Source organism: Amblyraja radiata, chromosome 12 (genome assembly GCF_010909765.2).
Source record: "Amblyraja radiata isolate CabotCenter1 chromosome 12, sAmbRad1.1.pri, whole genome shotgun sequence".
Taxonomy (NCBI): domain Eukaryota; kingdom Metazoa; phylum Chordata; class Chondrichthyes; order Rajiformes; family Rajidae; genus Amblyraja; species Amblyraja radiata.
The window spans coordinates 5534966-5552331 of record NC_045967.1 but is presented as its reverse complement, the minus strand read 5'-3'; the positions used below and the strand labels follow the sequence as shown (position 1 = coordinate 5552331).

The following is a 17366-nucleotide window of genomic DNA, read 5'->3' as shown; positions in this document are numbered from 1 at the left end:
GACATCCCTGCTCTACCCCTTCCCCAAACCCCCCCCCCCGTGTGTGCGTGTGCGTGTGTGCGTGTGCGTGTGTGTGAAATAACCTATTGACTGAAACAATGTTGTAGAGGTATAACTTTATTATTGCCACGTGCAGTGAAAAATCTTTGTTTGCGTGTCATCTAATTAAATCAGATAATAGACCAACCTTATTCAATTCTTTTCACAAGACAACACCAGCCTTTGGTGGTGGTAGATGAGTAATTGTTCGTTGCAAGGGGAGCCTCCAGCTCATGTATTCAACAATTGAGAGTTAGTAGGGTGCGAATTATCCTACTTGTTGTCATGTTTTTTACATATTGCATCAGTGAGTGCACATAAAAACAATATATTTGTGAGCGACCTTGAACATGCGAGAATGCTCCATATGAAATCTAATTATTTCCAAGTCATTTTCATATGTACAAAATAAAGGCTTTTTAATTTTTTTTAATTTAAAACAAGGAAATAACTTAATTACACAAGGGAGTGAAAGTGAGTTAGAGAGAATTAGATTTCATATGGAGCATTCTCACATGTTCAAGGCCGCTCACAAATATATTGTTTTTATGTGCACTCACTGATGCAATATGTTAAAAAAAAAAAAAGCCTTTATTTTGTACAATTTCCATTTATTGGAATAGCCCAAAGAACTTCAAAAAAATCCAAAAACAAACCTCCTGAATAAATATTAGGACAGGGGACTACAGTCTCTAGTAGCGGCATTCAAACTCTCTAGTGCGGCATTCTGACGTCTGGCTGCTCCTGTGGTCCAGCAAGTTTTGAATATGCAGTACAAATAGAAGACTTATAGAAATGAATGAATGAATGAATAAGTTTATTGGCCAAGTATTCACATACAAGGAATTTGCCTTGGTGCTCTGCCCGCAAGTGACAACATGGCATACAGTGATAGTTAGGAATGACACATAAAACATTAATAATTCATAATAAAACGTTATTGATTAAACATGTGAATTAAATAAAATACCAGAGCACAGGAGGCTACAGAATTCTGGTTATTGAGTAGAGCTACTACTCGTGGGGAAAAAAGCTGTTTTTATGATCAAAAATAGGTGCAGGAGTAGGCCATTTGGCCCTTTGAGCCAGCACTGCCGTTCAATATGATCATGGCTGATCATCTAAAATCAGTACCCCGTTCCTGCTGTTTCCAATATCCCTTGATTCCTTTAGCCCTAAGAGCTAAATCTAACTCTTGAAAACATCCAGTGAATTGACCTCCACTGCCTTCTGTGGCAGAGAATTCCACAGATTCACAACTCTCTGGGTGAAAAAGTTTTTCCTTATCCCAGTCCTAAATGGCCTACCCCTTATTCTTAAGCTGTGACCCCTGGTTCTGGACTCCTCCAACATCGGGAAGATTTTTCCTGCATCTAGCTTGTCCAATCCTTTAAGAATTTTATACTAATTTACTAATGAACTTATTCTAATACAGATCTAGAATTAACTATAGCTAATTAACTGACCAGGCCAACCTTTATGTTCTCAGCCAATTGGATTTATATCTTGCGGCAACCTTCCGTTACATGCAGTTCTTCTAACAACTGTGTGAGTCGGGTAGTGTTGAAACTTAAAGAACAGTTCTCCTGCTTTGAAGAACATGTGGGTGGTGTTTTCTGAGGACCAGCACCAGTCGGGTTCCAAGAGTGAAGTCTAGAAAGTTAGCTTGGTCAGAGGAAGGTTTTTAAGGAGCATCTTAGAGGTAGTCATTTGGAGGGGGGGGGGGGGGGGGGGGGGGGGCAGTGTGCATAAGGGGTGCAATTTGTAACAACACCTATCCATGTTCTCCAGAGATGCTACCGGCAACCCGCTGAGTTATTCCAGTACTTTGTGTCTTTGGTATGGTCACGACATATCCAGCCTGAGGAAAGGAGAGGCAGTGAGGTCTACGGAGTAAATGTTACTTGTGGGCTGTGGTGCAGTGATCATGCTTCATTTAATAAGGAATGGTGAGCATCAGAAAAGACATAGATACATAGAAAGTAGGTGCAGGAGGAGGCCATTCGGCCCTTCGAGCCAGCACTGCCATTCATTGTGATCATGGCTGATCATCCCCAATCAATAAACTGTGCCATATCTCTCCATATCCCTTGATTCTACCACCCCTAGAGCTCTATCTAACTCTCTCTTAAATCCATCCAGTGACTTGGCCTCCACAAATTCACAACTCTCTGGGTGAAAAAGATTTTTCTCACCTCAGTCATAAATGGCCTCCCCTTTATTCTAAGACTGTGGCCCCTGGTCCTGGTCTCGCCCACCATTGGGAACATTTTTCCTGCATCTAGCTTGTCCAGTCCTTTTATAATTTTATATGTTTCTATAAGATAAGTGAGTAAGTAAGTTTATTGGTCAAGTATTCACATACAAGGAATTTGCCTTGGTGCTCCGCCCACAAGTAACAACATGACATACAGTGAAAGCTACGAATGACACAGAAAACACTAAACATTAATAATAATAAGACATTAATGAAAAAACACCATTGATCAAGCATGTGAACCAACAAAATACCAGATCAAAGGGAGGCTACAGATTTTTGGCTGTTGAGTAGAGCAACTACTCGTGGATAAAAACTGTTTTTATGTCTGGCTGTGGCAGCTTTGACAATCCGGAGTCACCTTCCAGAGGGAAGTGATTCAAAGAGTTTGTGGCCAGGGTGAGAGGGGTCAGAGATGATCTTGCCCGCTCGCTTCCTGGCCCTTGCAGTGTACAGTTCATCAATGGAGGGAAGGTTGCAGCCAATAACCTTCTCTGCTGATTGAACGATTCGCTGCAGCCTCCAGGTGTTGTGCTTGGTGGCTGAGTCAAACCAGACCATGATGGAGTAGGTGAGAACAGACTCTACGATGGCCGTGTAGAATTGGATCATCATTGCCTGTGGCAGATTGTGCTTCCTCAGCTGCCGCAGGAAGTACATCCTCTGTTGTGCCTTTTTGACTGTGGAGTCGATGGTAGCCCCCCACTTAGGGTTCTTGGAGATGATGGTTCCCAGGAACTTAAAAGACTCCACAGATGTGACTGTGGTGTTGTTGATGGTGAGTGGGGTGAGGGGAGGGGGAGCTCTCCTAAAGTCTACAATCAATTCCACTGTCTTAAGAGCATTGAGCTCCAGGTTGTTGCTATGGCACCAGGATGCCAGCTGTGACACTTCCTGTCTGCAGGCAATATGGACAATAGACAATAGTTGCAGGAGTAGGCCATTCACCATTCAATGTGTTGATGGCTGATCATCTCCAATCAGTACCCCGTTCCTGCCTTCTCCCCATATCCCCTGACTCTGCTATTTTTAAAAGCCCTATCTAGCTCTCTCTTGAAAGCATCCAGAGAACCTGCCTCCACCGCCCTCTGAGGCAGAGAATTCCACAGACTCACCACTTTCTGTGAGGAAAAAGTGTTTCCTCGTCTCTGTTCTAACTGGCTTACTCCTTATTCTTAAACTGTGGCCCCTGGTTCTGGACTCCCCCAACATCGGGAACATGTTTCCTGCCCCTAGCGTGTCCAAGCCCTTAACAATCTTATATGTTTCAATGAGATGCCCTCTCATCCTTCTAAACTCCAGTGTGTACAAGCCCAACTGCTCCATTCTCTCAGCATATGACAGGCCCGCCATCCCGGGAATTAACTTTGTAAACCTACGCTGCACTCCCTCAATAGCAAGAATGTCCTTCCTCAAATTAGTGGACCAAATCTGCACACAATATCCAGGTGTGGTCTCACTGGGGCCCTGTACAACTGCAGAAGGACCTCTTTGCCACCCCCTCATCCTTCTAAACTCCAGTGAATACCGGGAAGAGTAACCTGATGTTCAATTTGAGCAGTTCAAATCCAAAGTAGATGAATAAACTGTGATTCCCATATGTATGTCCTCATTATTGACTCCATTCTCGAGGGCCATAAGCTTCTCTTGCAAAACTAATCCTAATTTGGCATTAATTGGTATCCTTGAGAGAGTTCATGACATAGTCGCTGTGTGAATTATGGAAATTCTGTAGTTGAAAATGTTTTGTGTTACTTCAGAGTGACTACCTGCCATGGTGAAAATGTTGCATTTCCTTGGACTAATGGACCTCTCATTGAAGGGACAATATTTATGAAACCTGACATTTGTTTTTGAACTGAGCTTTAAAATTGCTTTGGAGTCATAGAGTGATACAAAGTGGAAACAGGCCCTATGGCTCAACTTGCCCACACTGGTCAACAATGTCCCAGCTACACTAGTCCCTCTTGCCTGTGCTTGGTCCATATCCCTCCAAACCAGTCTTGTCTAAGTACCTGTCTAACTGTTTCTTAAAATGGGATAGTCCCAGCCTCAACTACCTCCTCTGCAGCTTGCTCCATACACCCACCACCCTTTGTGTGAAAAAGTTACCCCTCGGATTCCTATTATATCTTTTCCCCTTTACCTTGAACCTATATTCTCTGGTATTCCCCTACTCTGGGCAAGAGACTCTGTGCATCTATGCAATCTATTCCTCTCTTGATTTTGTACACCTCTATAAGATCTCCCCTCATTCTCCTGCGCTCCATGGAATAGACCCAGCCTACTCAACCTCTCCCTGTAGCTCACACCCTCTAGTCCAGGCAACATCCTCTTAAATCTTTTCTGAACCTTTCAAGCTTGACAATATCTTTCCTATAACATGGTTATAGAACTGAACACAATGTTCTAAATGCGTCTTATACAACTGCAACTGCAACATGACCTCCCAACTTCTATATTCAATACTCTGACCAAAATGCCAAAAGCCTTTTTGACCACCTTATCTACCTGCGACTCGACCTTCAAGGAACCATGCACCTGTACTCCTAGATCCCTCTGCTCTACAACACTCCCCAGAGGCCTACCATTCACTGTGTAGGTCCTGCCCTTGTTCGACATCCCAAAATGCAACACCCCACACTTCTCTGTATTAATTCCATCAACCATTCCTCCGCCCACCTGCCCTATCGATCCAAATCCTGCTGCAATCGTTCACAACCATCTTCACTATCTGCAAAACCACTCACCTTTGTATCATCAGTAAACTTGCTAATCTTGCCGTGTATGTTCTCATCCAAACCATTGATGTAGATCAGAGACCTCAACTTTTCAGCATGAGGGGCACATTATATATTTGGCACATTTTTGTGGGCCGTAGGAAAAATTAAAGAAATGTCATACGCACACTGGCACATGCGCACTGGCACACACACCCTGGCACGCACGCACTCTGACACGGACGCACAGACTGAGACACAGACGCACACACTGAGATAGACGCACACACTGAGATAGACGCACACACTGACATGCACACTGACGCACACACACAGTGATACACACACACACATAGAAATGCACACACACACGTGGACTCCCACATACTGAAACACACACATAGACACACACACACACACACACACCCACCCACACAGACACACCCACACAGACACGCCCACACAGACACGCCCACACAGACACGCCCTCACAGACACGCCCACACAGACACACCCACACAGACACACACCCACTGTGATCACCCCTCAGGCATATTAACAAAGACACACGCACGCTTAATGCTCAACCATCGGGCACTCACGTAGGTGACTACCGATCCGCCGATCTCCGCAGCGCTGCTGAGAGAGAAAGCGAGGGGGTGGGGAGAGAGAGAAATGGTGAGGGAGAGAGAGGGGGGGGGGGGGGGGGAGAGAGGATAGGGGAGAGAGATAGAGAGAGAGAGCAGGGGGGAGAGAATGTGGATAGAGGGAGAGAAAAAGTAAAGGGGAGGATTCCCCTGGCAAGCGTTGGCGGAGGCCTGGTCAAAGGGTCCAGGTCAGTGTGGCGCCCAGGAGCGGGAGTTGTTCACGGGTGAGACCGCTACACGCCGACCCTGCCGCCAACTAGCTCCCCCCCTCGCTCCACTCCCCACCCCACGCTATCACCCCGCACAACCTGCCTTTGCAACACGAGCAGTGGCACGGTGGTGCAGCAGTAGAGTTGCTGCGTCACAGCGCCAGAGGCCCGGGTTCCATCATGACTACGGGTGCTGTCCGTACGGAGTTTGTGCCCGTGTGGGTTTTCTCCGGGTGCTCTGGTTTCCTCCCACACTCCACATTAGCAGTTTAATTGAATTTGTCCCGAGCGTGTGTAGGATAGTGCTAGTGCGTACGGGCATTGCTTCGATGGGCCGAAGGGCCTGTTTCTGAGCTGTATCTCTAAAGCTGCGTAACCACAGAACCCGCTAAATAGCCCGCCGCATGGAACGAGTTTAGAGCTTGCTGCGGGCCGGATAAAATCTCGGGGTGGGCCGGCGTGGTGTCGTTTGGAGACCCCTGATGTAGATGACAAACAGTACAGGGCCCAGCACCGAACCCTGAAGACTTTGGGTAGGATTGCTATTTGGTTTGTTGAAGTGTTAAGGGATGCGCTAACATAACTGCCATTTCTATGGGTGTTTTCGACTGTAAAGAGGCTGCTATTTTTCCTTTGTCTCTAGAACAACAAGCAGAGGGGACTTTGTGTTCTGCGCCGATCGATTGGTGAGTAGAAACAAACTTGCCATTACTTCAGTATATTTTTTTTAATCCAATACTCGGGATTCCACAATTGGGGTTCTTAATAAAAAAAAAAGAAAAAAAAAAAAAAAGAAGAGGCTGAGTAGGGGTGGAGATGAAGTGTGGCAAGGCTCGAGGGTGATAACATTAAAAAATGGAGTGCCACGTAAAAACAAAACTGCTTGCATTTGGCATTTTTATTTGTGACGAAGAAATGGGTATTGTTGCTTAATTTGTTTTATTGTCCTGCAGTGAAATGTAGTCAAGATTTGTGAGTGTATTTGTCCAGACACAACCACCTGCAATACTATATTACAGATCAGACTCGTTGTTGAAGAAGGACTGAACCAGCTGCCATACACTGAATGTACAGTCACTACCCCAACAGGTTTGATATAAACACATTGTGTGGAACTAACACTGTCGTAATTGGCTTGCCTCACCGCAATACACGCCGTGACGTGGATCCTTAAGGGCCTGTCCCACTTGGCCGTCATTTGCAAGTAATTTACGCGACATCATTTGCATGTCACGCCGCACGTAAATGATGTCGCGTAAATTACGTGCAAATGACGGCCAAGTGGGACAGGCCCTTAACATCTATTGGCAATGAGAGGCGTGCTCAAGGTCCTTTGTGTGGCTTGCCGATAGCTAGTTTGGCTGTGGTATTGGTACAGCAAGGTTTTGTACTGTTTAAGGTGTTGGGCAAGACTGACTGAGCCTTGGGCACTTTATTCTCCACCTTGTGCCATTGGTCAGTGTATAAATTGTAAATAGTGAGTAAGTGCGGGGGGGGGGGGGGGGGGGAATTATGAGACCTGTGGTTGGGAGTTAATTGAGTCTCAGATGTGTATTGTTAACGGATAGGTGGGAGGGGGCAGGTGTAGTCAAGCAAGGCTGAGGTCATGGTGTGGGGGCTTTATTTTTAATTTCCACAAATAAACATTATTCAGAATTTAAAAAAATATACAAAACCAGAACAGTGCAAACATTCTTCAGACATTCTCAGCCTCTATACATTCTTTAGTGTCCTATTTCGTAATGTTCTCGGCTATCCGTAAACTAAGCACTCTTGTGGTGTGGAGGCGACATCATTGAAACTTAGAAATATAGAAAAATAGATGCAGAGTGAGCCAATCAATATGATCATGGCTGATTATCTAAAGTCAGTATCCCGTTCCTGCTTTTTTCCCCATATGCATAATTCCTTTAGCCCTAAGAGTTAAATCTAACGACCTCGTGTTAAGGAACCTAACTGCTTGGAGTTCCCAGCTCTGGGCTCGGGGTCAGCTCTGAAGAGATCTTCTTCTTTCGTGTGGCGTGCACAGCCTAAAGTTGTTGGACAACTTGTTCTATTTGATCTTCCGTTTGTGCACGTCGAGTTGATTGCATTAGTCAAAACAGGGCGGACCACGTGAAGGTTGCAAACTTCCACCCCTCTGAAGAGATGCCATTAATACATGGAGGCACCAGACACTGCAGATGCTAGAATCTTGAGCCAAACAAATACAACTGCTTGGGGAGCTCAGTGGGCCAGGCAACAACTATGTAACGGAAATTGGGACCCTTGTTGGGACTGTAAGTCTGTGAGCACCCAATGACGGGCATTGCTCAGAACAATGTGATTGCGTTCTCATGCAATGCAGAGATAGCACAAGCACAATTATTGACTGGAAGTGCCTACTAGTGTATTTTTGGAAGCCACATTATGCAGAAGCCTGATTGTTAAAATGGTTGCCAGCATCTGGCCTACCTCTCCCGAGTGACCCCAGCAAGTTGAACCAACTACAGGAATCAACTGCCATTCACTGGTAAGTATTGATAAATGATGCCATTGATAGGGCTGGTGAATGATTTGTCCTACTTCTGGATTGTATGGTAACCCGTAATGTTCAGGATTGTGGGTTGGTATCCAAAATGGCGATCCTGGTGTTAATTCAATGCAGCATCCCCTTGGAATTATGATTGAGTCCGGTGGGCGGCGCGACTCACGTCGCAGCGGCCTCTGCAGTCCGTCTGTCTTTTTGTTATTTTTTGTCCCGTTTTAATGTAGTTTTTATTTTTTTTTGATGGGGTATGTGTGTGTGTGTGTGTGTGGGGGGGGGGGGGGGGGGGGGGGGGTGGAAACTTTTAAAACCTTTCCCCTGCACGGAGAACCCGACCTTTTCCCTGTCGGGTCTCCGTTGTCATTGGGGCTGCAACGTGGAGCGGCCTCCAACCGGATCGATCTGGGGCTCCAGTCGCGGAGCTGCGGACCTATTCACCATCCTGGAGCTGGCCGGCTTTGGAGCGGGTGGAGCTGTGGTGGCGCACTGCTGCGACCCGACCCCGGGGATTCGGAGGCTCCAACTGCAGGTCCGGTGGAAAGTGACACCGGGAGCCCGCGGGTCCCTGCTGGAAGACCGCTTTTCGGGGCTTCCACAACGGCGACTTCACCCGCTCGAGTCGCAGGGTTGAGCAGTGCCTGGAGCGGGGCCTTACATCATCGCCCGGCGCGGCTTCAACGGCTGCGGGACTTTGCTAGCGCCCGCCGGGGGCTCCAACAACAAGACCCGGAGCGCGGCCTTGCATCACCCGGCGCGGCATTAATGGCCGCGGGACAATTACCATCGCCCGCCGGGGGCTTTGACTCTGACATCGGGAGGGGAATGGGGAGTGCAGGGGAGAGATAAGTTTTTGCCTTCCATCACAGCGAGGAGGAGATGCGCTGTGATGGATGTCTGTGTAAATTGTGTTGTGTCTTGGGTCTTTTTTTCTTGTGTGTATGACTGCAGAAACAACATTTCATTTGAGCCTCTATGAGGTTCAAGTGACAAATAAATTGTATTGTGATCTACTTTGCACGTACCCTGCAAATGTTCCTTCCAATACGGTGTCCTTTGCGATTTGCCATTACCTTTGTTGTGAGGCTATTTTTGCATCATTCCAACAGCATGTAAACCATCTACACAATGGATGCCACCATTTAAATTTGGTGCCCAGTGATTGTGTTCACTCAGCTGCATATCAACGCATAACTGTGTAAGGGGCATGGCAAACGCATATTCCAATCAACATATTGGCTTTTATATTGTGGGTAGGGCTTTTCTCAAAGGGCAAAATAAGGGCTGGGCTCCCTTTGGAGATTCAAGATTTTGGTGTGACCTTGTGTTGACTTAGTTAGCCCATTCTCTTTGTAACTGTGTGGGTTTCCTTTAAGTGATTAAAATCTTCCCACGCGCTGTAAATGATTCCTTGGTATACATTAGTGGCAAAAAGAGGAGATCTGGTAAAGGTTTGATAAAATGGTGAGACATACAGTGAGAGTGTATTTCTCAGAGTGGAACGCCAAATACTAGTGGGGGTAGCTTTAAGGTGAGAGGGGGAAAGTTGAAAGGAAGATTTGCAAGGTAATATAGACAGCCTTTGATGCCTGGAGCGTGCTGCCATGGGTGGTGATGGGAATGGGCAGCAGGACATGTGGGGAATGGATGACGTGCAGGCAGATGGGATTTGTTTAATTGAGCAATATGATCAACACCTATATTGTGGTCCAAAGGGCCTGTTATGTTGTATGTTAAAGAATCAAAGGGGAGCTGAGAGACAACAGGTTGCAGGGGAGGGAACATGGAAATAGAGATGGGGAGGGGGGGGGATGGGACTCATTGGTTCCACACTGGGCCAATGTGACCTAGTATGACCCCAATGGGCCAAGTACTGAGAATTATAACATTAAGGACTGGGAAAGGAATGGAAGGAATTTGGGTGGCCCGCGTTGTGCTAACTCTGGTTAATATTTCATTTTATACAGGTCACAAATACGATGGAGTGAAGTTTGAGAAGGGAAACTGTGGTGTTAGTATTATGAGAAGTGGTAAGTAATCTCTCAGTGGGTAAATATTTCAACACTTAACGTGTGGAGCATACAGTGATGTTGAATGATTGGCGCTAGTTGGATTGGTGTTGGCTGGTTGGACAGTAATGACTATCTACCTTTACCGTTCCTTCCCCTGTGCTGGAGCTGCTCTTGTCCTTCCCACTGCAAAGCCTAGCCATCTGTGAAAAGACTTGGAATAGAGGGCCAACATTTCATTTTGGGTAGACAAAAATGTTGGAGAAACTCAGCGGGTGAGGCAGCCTCTATGGAGCGAGGGAAATAAGCAACGTTTCGGGCCGAAACCCTTCTTCAGACATTTTGGGTCACTGGTTGTCAGTACATTCAGATTCTGAGGAAGAAGTTTTGTGTGGTTAGTTATGTTAGTGCACATTCCTAAGAATTATAACTCCCTACCTGATGTAATGTGTGCAAAGTTGGACTAACATCTGCTGGAGCATATTCACAGCTCCTAGGCTGTCAATGTTAATTATTATTATTGTGAAATTGTTGCTTGTATTTCAATTGTATATAACTCCAAGTAAGTTACTCTAAACTATACACGAGACTGACAAAATGAAGATACATGTTCTGATGGAGTACTCCTTCAATACTGTTGCAGATTTATAGTGTGTTTACAAAAGTTTTTTAATTTGGAACTGGTCATTGGTAAATAATTTTTAGCAGCTTGACACTTAATAAAATATAATACATTCAAAATCAACAGTTCCAATGTCCTCCACTAGTTGGGCAAAAAACACTAAGTCCGTGTTCTTGCAGGTGAAGCCATGGAGCAAGGTTTACGAGATTGTTGTCGATCAATACGCATTGGAAAAATCCTAATCCAAAGTGATGAAGAGACACAGAGAGCAAAGGTCTACTATGCAAAGTTTCCACCAGACATCTACCGCAGGAAAGTGCTTCTAATGTACCCGATATTGAGTAGGTATTGCATGATTTTATTGAATAAATTGGAAGAGGGGGAAAAAGCATTTGGAATCAGAAAGCTGAAGTGAGTTTTCACCAGAGATAAGCTCTGGGATAGCATTTAAACCTGGCAAATCCAAACCTCATCTAAGACCATACAATCTCTTTTCTGATACCTGACCATGTAACTAGCTGTAGACAGATTTGGAGTCACGCGACACTTCAACGCTGGACTCTTGAGCAAAACACACAGTGCTGGAAAAACTTGGTGGATCAGGCAGCATCTGGGGAGGGAACGGGCAAGCTGCGATTCTTCTTCAGATTGGATAGCAAAATGACTATTGGGGCCATTCTTCAGTCTGAAGAAGAGCCACAGCTGGAAATGTCACCTGTCCATTCCCTCTGTAGATGCTGCCTGACCCCTTGAGTTCCTCCATTACTTAGTGTTTTGCTCTGGTCAGGTTTGTATCAGGTCGCTAGGCTCCATTATAGAGGGTCACATACAGTGCAGCAATGCTTTTCATAGCATTGGGGAAATAAGTTGAAATGACAGGTCAGACGGATCAAGGTGCTATGAAAAAGCATGCTAGTTTAGGGATTACTCTAGACCGTAATCATTTGCTTTAAAACATTTTTTTCCATTGAATCCAATGCTAAATTGACCCAGTGCAGAGCAGCAGATAAAGGCTTGAATGTTACTGTCGTTGGTGAAGGATGGCACAGAAGATTAGTCCATTGACATTCTGGGCTTTTACACAGCAGTTTGATAACTTTAATCCCAGAGCCTCGCAGTCCGTTCCACTGGGGATTGGAGACTATTGCAGACAGGGCAGGCAGCAATGCCCGGCCTAAATGATGCTGACGGATCCTTTCTGCAACATATAGAAACCCAATCGAGAAATGGTATTTAAGATTCCTTGTTAAAATTAGCTGCGGAATGTAAGTAAAATGAGACTGAGTGCCAACATTCTTAACATATTACAAATTCCAGTTGTCAATAAAATCTGTGAAAATACTAGATGCGCTGGGATGCATCCTCAGTGATGTGACCTGGGGTCATCGGGTGTTTCGGGTCTCACAACATCAGACACCCTCGCCCAGGCGACCCAGCCGGGGGTTGATCAGGCCCCGACATGCGGCCCAGCAGCAACCGCCCACGGATCAGCCCTCTTAATAACTACTCTGCAGGGGTTGGGAGACTCTAGTGCGTGGAGGGACTGGGCTCTGTGGGGTGAGTCCTGGCCGGGCTCCTCCTGCGTCTCACCAGGTTCAAGGCCTGTGCGCTGCACCTCTTTCTCCTTCTCCAAGCATTTCATTCTCGCCTGATGGACTTTTAGGCCACGGTGGTTCATTAGGCCTTTCCGTAGCTTTGTTGGGTATCTTTCTCACGAAAGACACAGACTGGGGTGCTAACCCAGCCTGTCCCGGGTGCTGTCTTTCCCTGCTGTCAACTGTCGCTCCAGTAGTCACCGAACTGTTATAATGTAATACTTTTAAAAACAAATTTTGGGTTCCAGGGAAGCTGTTTGGCACAAATGAAAGGGTCGTTCACTGTTCAAATACCAGCCTCAGTAGAATGGTTGCGCCTAACCTGTTTTGGCAGCTATTTACTCAGCGTGAACCATAACTATGCTTCTTTGATTTTAAAACTGGTCTCGCAGGAACAATGCTAAGGTACTGTTAGATTAAAGTACCTGGAGGAGCAGGCCAACTCGCAACAAGATAATAAATTATCAAATTTCATCCAAACAGCGTGCAAAATTGAATTATTGTATTTAAAAACAATAAAAGATAGATAGATGACTAGAGATTTGTGATGAATAGATATGTAAAGATGACTATCCCATTGTCCCTATGTTATCCTTTGTCGGAAGAAGATTTGCCAACTTCCTCAGCCTGATCTATATTTAAATGTAATTACATACTGGGAGAGGAGACGAGTAGGTGGCCCAGAGGGGGAGACGTATAGTGGCCGATGATCAGATCCGCCTCACGCCTATGGAACTCTCTTTCTCACCAACGCCCAGGACTGGTGCAACGAGTCTGTTCTCCCTGCCCAATTTTCCAACAGTAAAGCTCTCGCCCTTTTACCCTCTCGCCCATGTCCTGTTTCTGTCCCACTGGAGTAGAGCATTCTCAAGTGCTCTGTCAAACGGCCAGTCAGTTCCAGCGACCCGGTTCACCAAACATTGTGTGTTTTTCCCTGCGTTCTTTGAGGCAACCAGAAATGGTGGACAACGTCAACCTAGTTGGCCATGCCAATATCTCAGCTTTATTTGAAAAGATTCAAAAATGTCCTTTTTTTTTTTGTGAGCAACATGGAGAATGTACTTAAGAGTTTAAGAAGGAACTGCGGATGCTGGAAAATCAAAGGTAGACAAAGGTGCTGGAGAAACTCAACAGGTGCAGCAGCATCTATGGAGCAAAGGAAATAGGCAACGTTTTGGGTCGGATGGCATGAACGTTGAATTCTCCCAGTTTTGCTAGCCCTTGCTGTCTCCTCCCCTTCCTTAACCCTCGAGCTGTCTCCTCCCATCTCCCCCGCCCTCGGGCTCCTCCTCCTCCCTTTTTCCTTCCTTCTCCCCCCCACCCCCCATCAGTCTGAAGAAGGGTTTCGGCCCGAAACGTCGCCTATTTCCTTCGCTCCATAGATGCTGCTGCACCCGCTGAGTTTCTCCAGCACTTTTGTCTACCTTGGAGAATGTACTTGTTGCTTTCTAAACAATTATCATTCCATTTGCTTCCAACAGTTCTCAGAAGGACAAGATTTGCTAGTTTGTATTCTTACTTTTCCAAACAGTACCACCTTTAAGTGTGCAGGGAGAAACTGCAGATCCCGTTTAAACCGAAGACAGACACAAAAAGCTAGAGTAGCTCAGCGGGATGGGCAGCATCTCTGGAGAAAAGGAATGGGTGACTTCTTGAGACCTGAGAGTCGGGGGGAAAGAGAAAGGAGAAACGAGAGATGGAGACTGACATAGAGATATGGAACGAATGAATACAACTTCAATGCTGTTCTTCTGTGTTTGTCATTAATTCAACACAAGTTTATCATTTCACCAGATTAGTCCAAAAACATCTATGCTGCTACCTTTCAAATCCATTGAACTGGAAAACTCTCAGAGCTAATTTATAATACGTATAATGGGTAATGAACAGGTACATGGAGAGGGTGGGTTGGACTGATGTGAAATGAATAATGTCCACTGCATAATCTCTGGTCATTTATTTACACTGTAGGCACAGGTAACACAGTTATAGAAGCTGTGAAGGTCCTGATCGAGCATGGAGTGCAGCCAAACCATATCATTCTACTCAGTCTTTTTTCAACTCCACATGGTAAGTGAGACATGTGAATGCCATAGGAACAGACGTCAATATTGAAATTCGCAGTGTGCAAGAACTACTGGTTGCTTTCTTTAAGCATTGCTCCATCTAGAAGTATGGGCAACACTGACTCATACTTTTTACCAGATTCATCACTTCTGCTAATTGGGTTGGTGGATATCTGCAATCCTCCATCTGATCCTGTCCAGGAAGTTAGTGCTAACATGGTCAATCTTGACATTTCAATTTCAGTTGACCAGGTGAATAATCCCTTGCCTTTCTTCTTCAAAAGAAGAGTACGCTCAAAAATGTCACGTGATGTCGAGTATGTTCTCTTAAATTTGGCTAACAACCCTTAAACATTGCACTTATACTTTCAATGAGCAAATATTTAAAAGCTGATGGGATTGAATTATCTTTCACTCAGAACTGTGGGAAGTCAGGAAAATGTGGCATCAAAATGAATGGATTGAGTGTCATTGTAGTCATTGTCATACATACTGAGTTGGATGATCAGCCATGATCATATTGAATGGCAGTGCAGGCTCGAAGGGCCAAATGGCCTACTCCTGCACCTATTTTCTATGTTTCTATGTAGTGTGGAAGATCCTCAAGTTTTTGTGGCCATTTTGAGTTCAAATCTTTACCTTTTAATCCAGTCTTGTTTTGGTTTCTTCTGATGCTGCCCGTTCTACCACGCTGTTTCCCTCTTCATTTGCCTGCTTCTACTCTTTTCATCGCAAACAAATTTCTGGATGTTTAGGTGGGAATGGGAGCACCTTTTTTTGCAGAATCTGGGGTGTTGCATTAATATATATAATATTGATTTGGTGTGCATGCATATTGTTGACTATGACGTATTGATGTGTCTGCTGGATGGAGACACTGATTTTTCTCGTGTGATTGCTTTTCCACCTCAACACTCAACATCTTAGCTTCACAAAGATATTTAGAATTCTTTATAACAAATAAAATGGACACTTCTTGTGGCTTTCATGTAATCCATTAAAACAGCTTGGTTTGTTTTCCCCTTAAAAAAAGGTGCAAAGTCTATAATAGAAGAATTCCCTGAGATCACAATTTTAGCAACAGAAGTCCATCCTGTGGCACCCACCCATTTTGGACAGAAGTATTTCGGCACGGATTGAAGCCAGGATAAGATCCAAGTGAAATCGTTGAATGCGTTGCTGCTTCCATGGATAAAGACCTAGTTTTATCAGTAGGTGTGTTTCCCTCGCCATCTCCCCACCCCAACTCTTTATGGCAAGACAAAATAACAACTAACCTAACATAGACATCTAAGAACACTTGATCTGATTTTATTTTTGCCTTGTTCTTTTGTCCATTATTTTTATGAAAGGCGTCTATTCTGAAAAGCACATTCCACTTCCATCAGTTGTTTGCACTGTGCTTGCATGGGTACTTGCCAGTTCTTTTTAACATATTTATTGTTTGCACTTATAGCTAGTGCTTAATTGTACCTTGAGATATATTAAATTTGTTTTGTTTTTTAAAAACCCATTGGATTGCATTCTAATTATTTTTCTACACCCTTGCCCAGATTCTCTGCGTATTGTATTTCAAGGCTACAATTTTACATGGGTAGCAACTATATAATTGTTTTCATTTTGTAGCTATAAAAGTGATCCCGCTGTTCAGAGTTTAATCTAGACGTACAGCATGGAAACAGGCCCTTCCGCGCCGACCACCAATCATCCGTACACTAGTTCTATCCTACACAATATAGGGGTCATTTACAGAAGTCAATTAACCTACAAAACTGCACTTTCTTGGAATGTGGGAGGAAACCAGAGAACCTGGGAAAACCAACGTGGTCCCAGGGAGAAGGTACAAACTGGGTTGAACCCAGCTCGCTGAGCTGTAAGGCAGCAATGCTATCTGTGCCTTTCAGATTATGGACAGGATGGACAAATAGAAATGGTAGGTGGCTTAATACAGATGCACTTGCATTCAAACCAAGGGTCAAGTTGGGCAGTTTCAGTGATAGTTTCCTCCTTTTTCAACTGCTACATTTGAAAATCAGAGATCGGGCTTGGGATCTTTCTAATTTGTAAAAAGCAGTGGCACAACAGTTAGCTCCAAGACATTGCCCTTATTCTTCATTTTTTATCTCAAATGTGTCTGACCAAAGGCCCACTCGAGTTGATTAATCATTTTTTCACTTTTACTAGATAACAGCTGAGAAAGCAAATGGTCAAGTAATTTTAGAGTGTATTTTAGACCAAGCGCGGACCCATCGGGCCCCGTACCCAACGCAATATTCCACCACTCACCCATAGCCCCCAACTGCGCAGGCGCGGCTGAGGGGTTCCTGTTGTGACGCCAGAGATCCCCGTTGTGATGCGAGTCACGGCAACCCTCCCCCAACTGCGCCTCGCCATCCCACTTCCTACCCCTATCCTCCTCCATTTCCCCCTCATCTCCAGCACTCCCTCCCCCCTCTTCACCCTCCCTCTTCTTTCCCCTCTTCTCCTCCCCTCCCTCTCCTTTCCCGTACCTTCCGTCTCTCCATAACCCCTCTCCCCCCCTACCCTCCTCCTCTCCCTCTATCTCCCCCCCCCTCATCGCCCACTCTCCCTCCTCACCTCCCCCTATCACTTGCATTTAGTTATATCAGGCAGGCAATATCAAGTATACACACAAGCATGTATAATATGTAACAATG

At 45.2% G+C, this 17366-nt stretch overlaps 1 protein-coding gene across 2 annotated transcripts in view; it reads left to right on the top strand.

The window, feature by feature from the left end:
* uprt (uracil phosphoribosyltransferase homolog) overlaps window positions 1–16199 on the top strand; it is a 23100-nt gene extending 6901 nt beyond the window's left edge. Inside the window, exons 2-7 of one of the 2 annotated variants that reach the window (XM_033030138.1) lie at window positions 6516–6558; window positions 6892–6961; window positions 10364–10426; window positions 11207–11368; window positions 14594–14692; window positions 15722–16199. In XM_033030138.1, the coding sequence (XP_032886029.1) occupies window positions 6516–6558; window positions 6892–6961; window positions 10364–10426; window positions 11207–11368; window positions 14594–14692; window positions 15722–15828 (544 nt within the window). In that variant the 3' untranslated portion in view covers window positions 15829–16199. The remainder of the gene's footprint in view (window positions 1–6515; window positions 6559–6891; window positions 6962–10363; window positions 10427–11206; window positions 11369–14593; window positions 14693–15721) is intronic. The other variant, XM_033030139.1, reaches the window with a different exon arrangement.
* Window positions 16200–17366: the final 1167 nt, after the last annotated feature.